Source organism: Tupaia chinensis, unplaced genomic scaffold, assembly GCF_000334495.1.
Source record: "Tupaia chinensis unplaced genomic scaffold, TupChi_1.0 Scaffold000248_2, whole genome shotgun sequence".
NCBI classification, from domain to species: Eukaryota; Metazoa; Chordata; class Mammalia; order Scandentia; family Tupaiidae; genus Tupaia; species Tupaia belangeri.
The window spans coordinates 3,238,614-3,252,131 of record NW_006159727.1 but is presented as its reverse complement, the minus strand read 5'-3'; the positions used below and the strand labels follow the sequence as shown (position 1 = coordinate 3,252,131).

Here is a 13,518-nt window from a genome sequence, read left to right as displayed (position 1 = left end):
TCCTAGGACCGTTTAAAAAAATCAGTAAAGGTCTTTAATATTTTGTACCAGGTTATAGAATCCTCAGCCTTCCCTGCATACATCAGAGATCGCTGCCAAAATATTTGGAACCATCAGTACAAATTGCCTTAGACATTGTTCAACTAGTGTGTTTGGGACCTTTCAATTCTTGCTTTCTTGTGACCTGCTTTATACTGGGCCCCAAGTCCTTTCAGATTCTGTAACTACAAACTTGGTGAAAGCTGATTATTAAATAAAGTCCTGTCAAGGAGAGAACTCAGAAAGATGCAGTGCAATTGTTTGACTAATTTATGGTCATAATTTTTCCAATTAGTCACAACCACTGTAGTTAAGGAGCTGCTGAGTGGTTAAACTTCAAGCCCCTGATCATACATTCTTTTTCTGAGAGGATTTGCCTCTGGAATATCCCAGAATCCCCCATTTTTTCGTTTTATTACTCTTTGATCCACTAACGTACTTAGACAAGGCTGCTATTTTTTTTAAAAATAGGATTTATATTACATTATTAAATTTAATTTGACATGAATTTAATAGGAGGAAAAAGGGTTGAATGTAGCCTAACAAATTATTATACCTCAAATAATTATTTCTTTAGCACAGAGTTCCTCTGAGTTAAAAAAATATTCCTCTGCAAATGCTGGCTAGTTTTCTTTTTCTTTTTCTTTCTTTCATTTTCTTCTCATTATTACTACCTTTTTTTTTTACATTTAACCACTGTATATCTTTGCCACATACAAAATGAATTTTCCTAGCATAAATATACTATATGTTAGTCCAGTCAAAGATATTACCTTATACATTGCCATCAACAGATAATTTTCAATTTTTGTGTCCTTTAAACATTTTACTTCTTTCTTTTTCCCCTTGATTTGGTCCCTTTCACCCCACCCCATTTCCCACCCTCCCCCTACACTGTCTCTACTATTCTCCATGATTTTATACCTTCCAATCTTTCAGTTTCTGCCATAGAGGGCAGACATTTGATATATATTAAGTGGGGACATGAAATGCCCCTCTTTCATAGTCTGGCTGGCTTGGCTTAGCATTAAATCTTGCATATTCATCCACTTTCTATCAAATTCCAACATCTCATTGTTTTTTTATGGCATAGTAGTATTCCATAGTATGTATGTGCCACACTTTTTCAATACATTCATCTGTTCATGGACATTTTGGTTGATTCCATTTCTTAGCAATGGTGAATAATTCTGCAGTAAATATAGATGTGCAAGTGTATTCCTGTCCTTTGAGTAGATACCCAGGAGTGGGATTGCTGGATCAGATGGTAGTTCCATTAGTAGGTTTTTGAGGAATCTCCACATTGTTCTCCACAGTGGCTGTGCTAATTTGCATTCTTACCAACATTGTAAAAGGGTTCCCTTTTCCCTGCAGCCTTTCTGATGACTGCTATCTTAGATTATTGTCTTTGGTCTTTGCAATTTGATCTCTTTCCTTATCACTGATGGATGAATTGCTATAGATTTTGAAAAGACAATATTTATTCCTTCTGCTCTCTGAGGAGCTCAAATATCTATTGTGATCCTACAAATAATACAATTGTGGTCTTCAAATGAGAAGTCATTCTGCTATCTTAAATCCTGTAGCTTTTACAAGTTCTCCAAAAGAAAATTATGTGGGGCTTTTCTTACACTCAGTTTCATTAGCCGCATGCTCACTTTGAGGACTTAAGAGTACTCTGTAAGCTCTAAACCAGGGGTTAGGAAAACATTTGCTGTGCGTTCTTGCCCCTTCTGTTTAGATAGACCAGAGAAGGGGATTTATGAGTCCTCTGTATGGCTGCCTGTTGCAATACATGACTCATCATGTGTTATTTTTCCCCTTTTGGCTGTATCAAGGATAATGGGAATCCTTAGTAGAGGTTCTGTTTTGACTCATTTGTATCTCTGAATACCAGAATGCCTTTCACAGAGGAGGCACTCAGTAAATGCTTATTGGATTGGAAGGAATGATACAGCGAATCAAAGATTTTTGGAATGTCACTCCTCACTTTTAAAAGTCTCCATATATGAATCTTATTAGGCTAGGAATGAAATTACCTGGGTTTTGATTTAATCTACATTACTTACTATCTTTAATTTGGGACCCATAATATCTCACAAGTTAGTTTGAAGGTCCAAAAGAAATAATAAATAGCTTTATATTTTCGACTGTTTTATAACCTGGCATGGAATTGGATCATCAGCAGTATAGTCAAGAAACTAAAGTCATTGTTTCTGCCTTTGAAAAGATGCTAGTCTAGTTGGGAATGACAAAGTTTAGTACCACAAATGTAAAAAGAGATGGTATGAAATGTGTGGGAAGATTCCAGAATTTTTTGCTGGAACGTAGAAGCTTTGTGTTGAAGAAGAGATTAGAGATCAGTAGCATATTTGTGAAGCATATCAGTGGGAATGGACCCATCTTCTAGAGCAGAGTTTTCCTAATTTGGCAGTATTATTGAAATAAATAAGGAAGCTTTAAAAAATACCATTGTCTAGGCCACATCCCAAACCAGTTACATCAGAATTTACGGGAATGAGACCCAGTAATCAATATATTTTTTTAAGTTTTCTCAAGTGATTCAAAGCTCTGAGAACAAATGTTCCAAAGCCGTGCTACTCAAACTATAGTCACTTCAAAATTGTATTAAATGTGGATTCTGATCCAGTAGGTTGGAGGTGGGACCTAAGATTTTGCATTTTTTTAAAAGAATAATTTTATTTAACTTTATTTATTTTATTTGCTTATTTATTTTAATTTGACCAGAGAGAGACAGGCAGAGAGAGAGAGAGAGAGAGAGAGAGAGAGAGAGAGAGAGAGAGAGAGAGAGAGAGAGAGAGAGAGAGAGAGAGAGAAAGAGAGAAAGCAAGCCACCAGGTCTGGGACTCAAACTGCAGTCGCCCATGTGAGAGTCCAGTGCCTTTAAAAACCACACCACCTGCCAGCCCCAAGATTTTGCATTTTTAACAAGTGCCCAGGTGGTGATGCTGCTGCTAGAATGGGGACCATAGTTAGAATAGATTATATGCCAGGTAAAAGAAGGGACATGAGACTACCATTTATTTAGTACGTATGTGCCAGGCACCATGCTGGGAATTTTGCATGTATTATCTCATTTAATCTTAAAAATAACCATTGAAGAATATTATTCTTTCCATTTTAGAAATTAACAAACTGAGGTTGAGTGGCTGAGTCATTGCCTAAGGTTGGGCAGCTAATTCATGATGGAACATAACAGACTTATGTCTGACAGCAAAGCCCATGGGTTAATGGAAATCTTGGGAAACTCTCAAATATTAAGCAGAGAGTTTAGACCTGAAATGATAGACAGTTCATTTGTAGGCACAATCTTCATGGGATCATTTAAGGAATGTACTAATGTTGCCAAATTTAATTTCATATTCTCACCTCATGTAGTACATATAACTAGATTGATAAAAAAAATCATGTTACCATTCATGTCTCCAGACTTGGGCCATGTTCAAGTGCTATGGTATCAAAGATATCATGGAGAAATTAGAGCAGAATGTGAATAAATACTAGTAACAAAGTAGTAGTTCTAGTGAAGGATGTCAAAGTTTAAAAGTAAATTGATGTATTCTTCAACTACTGATATCAAAGGACCAGTTGATTCTGGAGGAAGAGATGATATTTTCTAAAGTATCTTTCTCTTATTCCTTGATCCAAATATTCTTCCAAATAAAAACATCTCTAATAAATATAACTCTGCTTGTGTGTCTGTGTTTAAGTGATTATTTTTTTTTCCTTCCAGAAAGCTGAAAAATGAACTCTTAGAAGCGAAACGTAGAAGTGGGAAGACTCAACAGGAGACCAGTAGAGTCTGTGTTCACTGTCAGAGAAACCTGGGCCTAATCTTTGACCGAGGAGATCCATGCCAGACCTGCTCGCTGAGGGTGTGCAGTGAGTGTCGGGTCGTGGGCCTCGATGGCAGCTGGAAGTGCACTGTCTGTGCCAAAGTCGCGTGAGTTTTTTGCCTTTTCATGAAAGTGACAATTGATGATGGAAAGAATTGGAGTGAGGAAAGCAAGAAAGAAAAAAAGTATTTTAAATTTAGGGATATAAGGTAGTGTTAGAAGTATAGCCCAACCACAGACTCAGCAATGTCTCAGCAGGGCTTTGGGGTGTGTGTGTGTGTGAGAGAGAGAGAGAGAGAGAGACCAAGAGAGACAGAGAGTGAGATAGAAAAAGGAGAGGAGAATGAGAAAGACGAACAAAGGCAAATACAGAGACAAAGACGACAATAGTTAAAATAAAATCTAGAACACATAGTAAAATTGGAAGCTTCACAAGACTAGGTCTCTTACTGCATTTGAAAAGAGCACATGAACTTTCTTGTCTTAGAGTCCCTCTTGGCCCCACATGACTTTTTAGAAGGCATAGGCAATTCCCCTGAGACATTCTTAGACATTTAGGGTGTCTGGCAAGGTGAATATCAAACACCCAGCCAGCTCTGCATATCAGCTGAGATACAAGATTGAAGTAGTTCCTGGATTTCTTCCAAACCTAATTCTCTTTGAGAAAGGGCAAAAATGGAGAAAATCTTTCAATTCACATGTTCGTCCTGTGGACATGGATTTCATTCTGTCTATTTGGCTGTAAGTAAGAGTCATTGTTTTCTAATTCAAATTCTACTATAGTCAAGTGTGACTTGGTCTCTGCTACTCCTGGGGCCTGCCAAACTCTCATCCTTCTGAGGTATCTTCCTCAAATTAACAGCTTTGTTTTCTCTCTCCAGACACCTCTTTGTCTCCTCTCTCTGGGAGGTGTTTTATAATCTCATCTCAAGGCAGTTCAGTGTTGATCTGCCTTTTTTTGTGGTCAGATGGGCAATGCTGACATCACTCCAGTTTTTTTTTTTTTTTTTTTTGCTTTTGCTTTTGTTTTAATCTTTTCTCCTCCCTGGCTCATCGTGTTCTGGGAATCAAGAGGCTATCAGAAGGAAGAGTGAATAATGTGGTAGGTCGTGGTAGGTCGTGGAAATGACTTTCCATTTTCAGTTTCTCTGAATGAAGACTATAATTTTATTTTAAGACGATTATATTCAGTGACTATATTATTTAACCAATGTTCTGTTCCTATTTTCTTTCTTAAAGGTGATCCTAAAAAGAGCAATTCATGCTATGTTTCAATACTAAATCAAGATAAGCAGTTCTAAAGAAATGAACGATTTAACTTCCACTATTACTTCCTTTAAATTCATTACTTTGACTTGCTTAAGCAAGTCTTTGTCTCACATAAATAAATTTATTTTAAGACTTCCTTTCCATCATTAACAAACATCCTTTGCCACATCTGGGAGGATAAACACTGAAGAAATCACTGGCCATGGGTTTCAGTATAACCTTTACTGATTTGAAGGAATTCTTTATGTATTCTGCACCCATGCTATGTTAGTTGCCTGTATTACATATGTCTTCTCTCATTTAACTTGGCTTTTTACTCTCTTAATGATGTGATTACTAATTTTTAGCAGTTGGCTTTGTTAATTCTTTCCTATATGATTAGTGAGATTCTATACGCCATTAAAGAAAACTTTCCCTAACCCCTCAATCATGACTATATTTTATGTGAACTTCCTTAATTGTTATTGTTTCACCTTTAGAATTATAATCCACTGTGAACTGATTTTTGTAGATATTGTGAGTTTTTTATATGGGAATTACGCAGTAGTTGACTTGAGTAACTTAGATATGTCTATTAAATTATTTTTTCTATTGTGCTGTCCAAATATTCTATATTTTTACTGATTTTTTTTCTGCGTATTCAGTCATATATTGAGGAGAGATATGCTAAACTTCATCAATAATGATTTTGAAGTTTTTATTTATCCCTTTTGTTCTTCTGATTGGGCGTGCTTTATGTATTTACATTGACTGCATACTTACTCTTTCCATTGCTTTGTATCCTTAGCTTTATCTCCTTTGAAAGTTTCCATTTGGAATAATTTTTCTTCTGTCTAAAGGGTACCCTTTAGTATTTACTTCCATATAGTTCTAATGGTGGTGAATATGCACAGTTTTTGTTTTTCTTAGCATGTCTGTATTTCACTCTTAATCTTCAAACATATTTTCTCTGGTTTTTGAATCCTGCATTGGAAATTAATAACTCTTGGTATTTATGTTTGGAAAAAATTTTAAATTAATTTTTAAGTTTTTCAAATTTACATTTAACTACTGGACATCTTTCTAAAAGCAAAACTTATTTATTTTTGTTGTATGATTTTTTTACTTATGTTTAAACTCAGTACATGTTTGTAGCATACAATATGGTTTTCCAAAGCATGAATGCAGTGCATGTCAATCAAAGTTAAAGATATTACCATATATATCATCCTTAACAGAAAACTTTTTAAAAACATTTTAAAATATTTAATCACTGTACATCTTTACAGCATCCAAAATGACTTTTCCCATCTTGAATACATTGTTCAGTCAAAGATATTAACATATTCATTATCATCAACAGATAACTTTCCATTTTTGTGTCCCTTAAATGTTTTGCTTCTCCTCCCATTCTCTCCCTCCCTCCTACCATCGCCCATCCCCCTTCCACACTGTCTCTATTATTATCTACAGTTGCTCTCCCTGCTTTTATACCTTTCAGTCCTTCAGTTTTTGCCATACAGTGCAGACTATGTATACATTAAGTGGGGACACTATATTGTAGTCTGGCTTGCTTTGTCAGCATTAAATCTTCCATATTCATACACTTTGTATCAAATGTCTGGGTCTCATTGTTTTTTTATGGCTTGGTAGTATGGTAGAGTGGTTATATATACATTTTTTTTCAACCCATTAATCTGCTCCTGGACTTTTTGGCTGGTTTATGTCTTAGCATTTATGCAGCAATGACCATGATATGCAAGTGTTTCTCCCACTGTTTGTTTATCCTTTGGGTAGATGCCCAGGAGTGGAATTGTTTGTTTGTATGGTAGTTCTATTTGTAGGTTTTAGAGGACCCTCCATATTGTTCTCCACAGTGTCTGTACTAATAATTTACATTCTCACCGACAGTGAAGGTGGAGCTCCCTTTTCTCCACAACCTCCCTAGCACTTATCATTTTATATTTTTTTAATCTTAGCCATTCTCACTGGGGTTAAGTGGTATCTCATTGTGTTTTGGATTTACATTTTCCTTCTAATAAGAGTTATGGAGCTTTTTTACATATCCATTTTGGCTATTCAAATGCCTTCCTTGGAGAGTCGTCTATTCAGCTCATTTGGCCATTTTTTAATTGAATTGTTTACTTCTTTGCAGGTAAGTTGCTTGAGTTTCTTATAGATTCTGGTTATAAGTCACTTATCTGAGGCATAGTTTGCAAATATATTCTCTTATTCTGAGGGTTGTCTCTTCAGTCCAACTATTGTTTCCTTTGCTGTGCAGAAAAAGGTAATTTGAAGATTAAATTAGCTTCTGGATTCCGATGTTTCTGTTAGGAAATCAGCTATCAGTATATTGTTGTTCCTTTGAAGGTGAATTTTTTCCTTTACTACTTTTAATATTTTCCCCTTTTCTGTTGGATTTTCAACAGGTACTATAATATAGCGACGTCTGATTTTCTTTGTACTTACCTTGAGGTTCCTAGAACATCCTGAATCTGCACCTTAATGTCTGTCATATTTGACAATTTCTCAGACAGTGTCTCTTCAGATATTTTTTTTCCCCTCATGGTCTTTCTCCTTTAGTCTAAGTATTCTAAATATGTATCTTAGTCATGTTCAACATCTTTCATATATTTCTTATGTTCCTTTCTATATTTTCTATCCTTTTGTATCTCTAAATTCAGATTGTGTATTTTTGTCTGACCTATCTTACAGTTCATGAATCCTGTCTTTGGCCGTCATCTGTTTAATTCTTAAATTCAGTCATTGTGTTGTTCAGTTTTAGAATTTTCATTTTGCTTTTTTTTTTATTTTCTAACTTTCTGCTGACTTTCTCATTCCCTTCTTCTCATTTTAAAAAATAAATTATTTGTGGTAATTTTAAAGTCTATGATTTACAGTTCTAGTATTTGAGTCTCTTAAAGGACTGTTTCAATTGCTTTTTTTTCTCTTTATTTGGTCATGACTATCTTTCCATAAACCTGGTAGTTTTTGATTGATCAAAATATATGAAAAATGATAAAGCTTAGTATGACTCTGTATAATATGTACCTATTACAAATATACACTTTTCTTTTGCAAGGGAAATAGGAAAGGGCCACTGAATGTTCAGAATTAACTTAGTCAAGTTGGAGATTGAATTAATTTCAAAATTTGGGCCTCAGTGCCCATGAAGACTCATTTTATTTTTTCTGGATCATATTTACTCCTAGGGAATAGTCTTTCAGGAACTCATTATCTATTAGGTAAGAGAGGTAATTGGTTTCACAAGAACATTAAGAAATAGAATTTGTGTTAGTCAAGTTAGGAAGAGGATCAGAGTTTTGGATTTTGTTTATTTCTTCGCCTAATTCTTTTCCCATCAGAGGCTGCCAACATCAAGTTTGCCATTTCAGGACAATGAAGTAAGAAACAGAACTTTAACAAATGACTGATCTACCAACCACAGTCTGAGAATTAATGGGAAATTGCTCAGTAACTATTTTTCTAATTATTTTTTTCTTATGATAGCATGTGTACATTCATGCATGTGTATGAGAGAAAGAAAAATTGAAAAAGAGAAAGAGAATACATCCTCAGCAGGGTTTTGTCCTGCCACAGTCCCTTTTCTTCAGCCCTGTAGCACCTCAGTATCTTGGGTACCTGTGTGCACATGCCTGGCATGTTTTTTTTTTTTTTTTGGAGAGGTTTTTACTATAGGGCACGTGCGCTCGCCAGACAGAGAGAAACAGAGAGACAGAAAGCGAGAAATCACCCCCCAGGGAGGGATGGCCACGCCTCAATTCCTTCTCCTCCATTCTCCTCTCGGGATCTTGGGCACGCACGCACATGCACCCGGCGTGAGTTTAAGCCACCGGGTCCGGGAATTGAACCGCGGTCGACTACATGGGAGTCCAGCAACATAGCCATTATGCTAACTGCTGGTCCCATGTCCAGCATGTATTTAGACCAACCAGAGATCCAAACCTGTAGTCAGTCATATGGCTTCCAACACTGCTATTATGTTATGGAGTAGGTCACCTATGCTGGGCCTATCCTCCAATATGTATACAATATTATTTTATTTGATACTTAGTTTTTATTCTTTTCCAGTTTTATTCCATTTCTATTCACTCCCTTCTTTACACCCTAGACCCTAATTTACTCAGGCAACAGTGCTCAAAAGCCTTTCAGTCAGTCACAAATTGCCTCAAGCTTCTGTATGGGAGAGGAATTTTTCTTTAACTTCTGAATACCACTTGTGATTACTGAAGCTTACTTTTCAATACAAGTCCCTAGGGACTTGGATATTCACACATTTTGCCATCGTCTCATCTCCTAGTTAGTACAGATGGTAACAGAATGTCTAATCCAGTCAAACTTTCCCCCTAAATGCTGTCAAATTAACTTTAGGTTGTATTATGAAAAATTAATTTTAATGTGTAAGTCCATGGAATTTGGAGAATTTTATAGAAGTTAGCCTACCCAAACTCCTTAAGTTTTTCCCTTACTTATATACTATACTTTTTATATTTTACTTAATTATCCTATTTATCTTTTTCCCTTCACTATAATGTAAGCTTCCTAACCTTGCAGGAAAGTGTTTTTGTCTGTTGCTTATTGATACAGTTTTTGTACCTAAAGATATGTTTATAGCAAGATACCCAGTGAACATTTCTTACGTGAGAAGATAGATGGATGCATGAACAAATAAATGAACTGATGAATGGGGAAATGAAGTAATGAATGGATCTTACTTAAGTTATTTTAGGCTTAAGCAAGTGGAACAAATACAGGGCAAATACAGTTTTTTTCTGTCATGAGCATCGAGTTAAAAAAATGAACCATGGAAATATATTTTCCCTCTGAAGAAATTTTTCACTGTCATAGAAAAATCAAAGACAAGTTGTCAGAGGATGTAAGAATAAATAATAATGAATTGAATGCTTTTTGTCTTCCTTGGACAAATTAATGCATCAATACAGAACTTCTGAATCAATAATACTCCTTTTATTAGTGAAACAATAATATAATAAACCTGATCTTCCATGCATCCATTTGATCCACCATTCAACCCATTCATCCATCCCTCCTACATTTTATGGATATTGGTATACTAAAAGGTAAGAATAGAAAATTGAATAAAATGTGGACTATTGTCAATAGCTTCACAGTCTAAAGAGAAAGGTAAATTTATTAAATTAATCTTTTATTAATAGAAGAAATTCTGTCTTGATGCATTAAAATGTCCTAAGGAAGAAACAGCTTTCAGTATGTTATTCTTATGTCCCTGTGACAACTTGTCGCAGAAAACCAGACCCCGAGGAATGGAAAGCAGATGGAAAGCAGCACTCGGAGAGATTAGGACTGCTTATTACACAGGAATGGAGGAGTTAGCACTCTGAATCTCTGGCCCCGACTGGGGGTTGGACACAATCTTTTATGGGGCAATTGGGGAAGGGGTGGTGTCAGGATGGGAAATGGACTCAGAATCCACCCTATGCTGCCCTATGTCACGTCAAAGGGAGGAGTCAGAGAAGGAGGAAGTCTAATCTATTCAAGGTACTAATTTATTCAAGGTTTCAGACTATCCTGTAGCTCCAGGGAGGGGCAGTAAGTTTGCCAGGAGGCAGACACCTCAGGCAGCTATCAGCCCTGAGTTATTCATGAATTCAGAGTCTCTCCATATCAAATTTATCTTTTATCTGTCCATGACAGCTAGAAACTTAGATAATGAGTGTTTAATTTGACATAGCGAAATTCCTCCTGACTTCTAAAACTGAAAATTATAGTATGTTACTTCTCCAGTATTTCAGCTACTAGTCTATGAGATCTCAGTAACTTAAACTATCTATCAATATTAGAAGTATCTTGTTTGCTATTCATCGAGTGGTTTCTGAAAAGGAGGCATGTATGGTATTTTATTGGCAGTGAACACCCTTTGTTGTAAGAGAATGCCACAGCCTTACTGGACTGTCTCCATGTTTAATAGACCATAAAATTGAAATTCCCACCCTGACCTCTAAGAGATGAGATGAGTCAGAAAGTGACTCATTCTCTAATCAGTTGGAAGAATAACCTTTATTGTCATTTACCTTGAATTGGGTAAAAGTAAAGAGATTGTATTGCTGCAGCACTGAAATGATTACAACAAGTACTGATGGACAGAGGCTACCTGTTATAATGAGCAGAGCAGCCCCTGACATTTTCTACAACCTCTCCTGATCTAACAAGTTGGCTGCTGTAGGTTTAGTTTTTACAGTAACTCTATAGAAACAGAATGAAAGGGACCTTGACACAGCCAGTTAATTGATTTTGCTATCTTAATAAGACCTATAAAATTCCACATGGTTATGTTAGCTGAGGCAGTTGCCATCCAACACAAAGACAGTTATAATGATTGTTTTTCCTAATTAGCACTCAAGTGAACTCAGAAAGACCCAAAGATAAAAACGACATAAGAGGGAACCAAAAAATGATGCGCTTCTAATATGACATTGGGGAACTAATCTTATAGTCAGGCCATGTTGTGACATCTCATGCTGGTTTATGTCTTTGTGATAATATTTGTCTTTTTAAAGTACTAGAACCTGATTTTTTTTTGTTTTTGATGAAATGAAAATGATTATTATAACAGATAAAATATAACTGAAATAGATTAAATAAGAGTATAAAGTAAACTTGAAAAAACACAATACCAATAGATGGAACATACACAAAGCATACACAAGAGAGGGAATATATAGTCTTTTCTTATGAGAAAGACAAATACAGATTCGAACATCTGAAAACTGGTTTGATAGTTTCATGTAGGCCTTGATGTTAAGAGCTGCCTTAACACTCACAGGTAGGTAGGCCGTGGTGTTCTCCTGTTGAATGTAAATAATTTCAGATATCAGTATTTCACAAGATCATTTTACAAAATGAGATGAACCAATAAGACTTCAAGACAAGATTATGAAAATCTTGTTTAAGCATAGACAAAAGCAAGATAACTATTTATATCACAAAGTTTAAGTACCGAATTCCTCCCTTTCTTGGCTAATATGGATAACCTATTTCCTTACCAATTACAGCTTTAGCTTTGCTCCTTTTTTAAAAAAATAATTATCTATTAAATTTTATTTTTCATTATTATAATTTTTTTTTCCTATAGGGCATGTGTGCTCGCCAGAGAGAAAGAGAGAGACAGAGAGATAGAAAGTTATAAATCCCCCCAAAGGAGGATGGCCACGCCGCAGTCCCTTCTCCTCCATTCTCTTCTTGGGATCTTGGGCACGCACGCACACGCACCCAGCATGAGTTTAAGCCACCGGGTCCGGGACTCGAACTGCGGTCGATTAAATGGGAGTCCAGCAACATAGCCATTATGCTAACTGCTGGTCCCCATTATTATAATTTTTTATTTGCTCCAGAGCATGTGCACTTACCAAAGAGAGAGTGCAAGAAACAGAGAGAAAGCAAGCCGCTAGGTCCAGTACTCGAACTATTGTCAGCCATGTGGGAATCCAGTGCCTTAACCACCATACCACCTGTTGGCTCCAAACTTTGCTGTTTTCTGTCCTCTTTCTAGATAAAATTTATTGAGATGCCAGTGTGGATAGAAGTCTGACTGCTTTTTCCTATTTTTCCAAAGGTCTTTTAAGAGAGCCTAGGAAGAGTCACACCCACATACATTAACAGACCATTATTTTTTTTTTCCCCATTTAACAGGGTTCTTCCTACCTCCTGTCCCTGGCATAGTATCTTTGAGATGTATATTTCAACTGATTACAGTATATCCTTGTGCTTATCTCTTCCCAAGACACATAACTTCCCTTTTCCTTCAGATTTAGATTAAGCCTTTAACTAATCTCTTCCCAAAACACAGATATTCCCTTCCAATCACCAAACTAAGAATTGTGGAACCGCCTATAACCTACAAGCCCCCCCCCCTCGCCTTTCCACATGTCCCGCCTTTTTGGGCCAGACCAATGGAAAATCTCTTCACTAAATTTTGTCTGTCAATCTCAAAAACAAAAGGAACCCCTGTACGTGATCACCCCAAGAAAGGCATGTATGTCTCTTCTCTGGGCCTACGTCACTCATATTTGGCTTGGAAATAAACTACATTAACTATTAATTATTAATGTTTACAGTTGGTTATTTTTCTGTCGACACCAGTCATAGAAGGGATTGTGGCATGGCCATTGCCCCTGGGGAGTGTTGGGGTAATTTTTCACTTTCTCTCTCTCTCTCTTCAGGAAATGCACATACCCTATAGCAAAAACTAAAATAATTTTTTAAAAAATGAGCCCAGATGTGGTTATGTAGGCAATAGGGTGCCACTGTGTGATACAGGAGCCATATGGGAAGGCCCAGGGTTTGGATCTTGAGTCGAGTCAGATGTGCCAGG

The 13,518-nt window shown here is 36.3% G+C and overlaps 1 protein-coding gene across 1 annotated transcript in view; it reads left to right on the top strand.

Moving 5' to 3' along the window:
• SYTL5 (synaptotagmin like 5) overlaps positions 1 to 13,518 on the top strand; it is a 249,156-nt gene that overhangs the window by 163,514 nt on the left and 72,124 nt on the right. Inside the window, exon 4 of the mRNA XM_006148891.3 lies at positions 3,794 to 4,003. Within this exon, the coding sequence (XP_006148953.1) occupies positions 3,794 to 4,003 (210 nt within the window). The remainder of the gene's footprint in view (positions 1 to 3,793; positions 4,004 to 13,518) is intronic.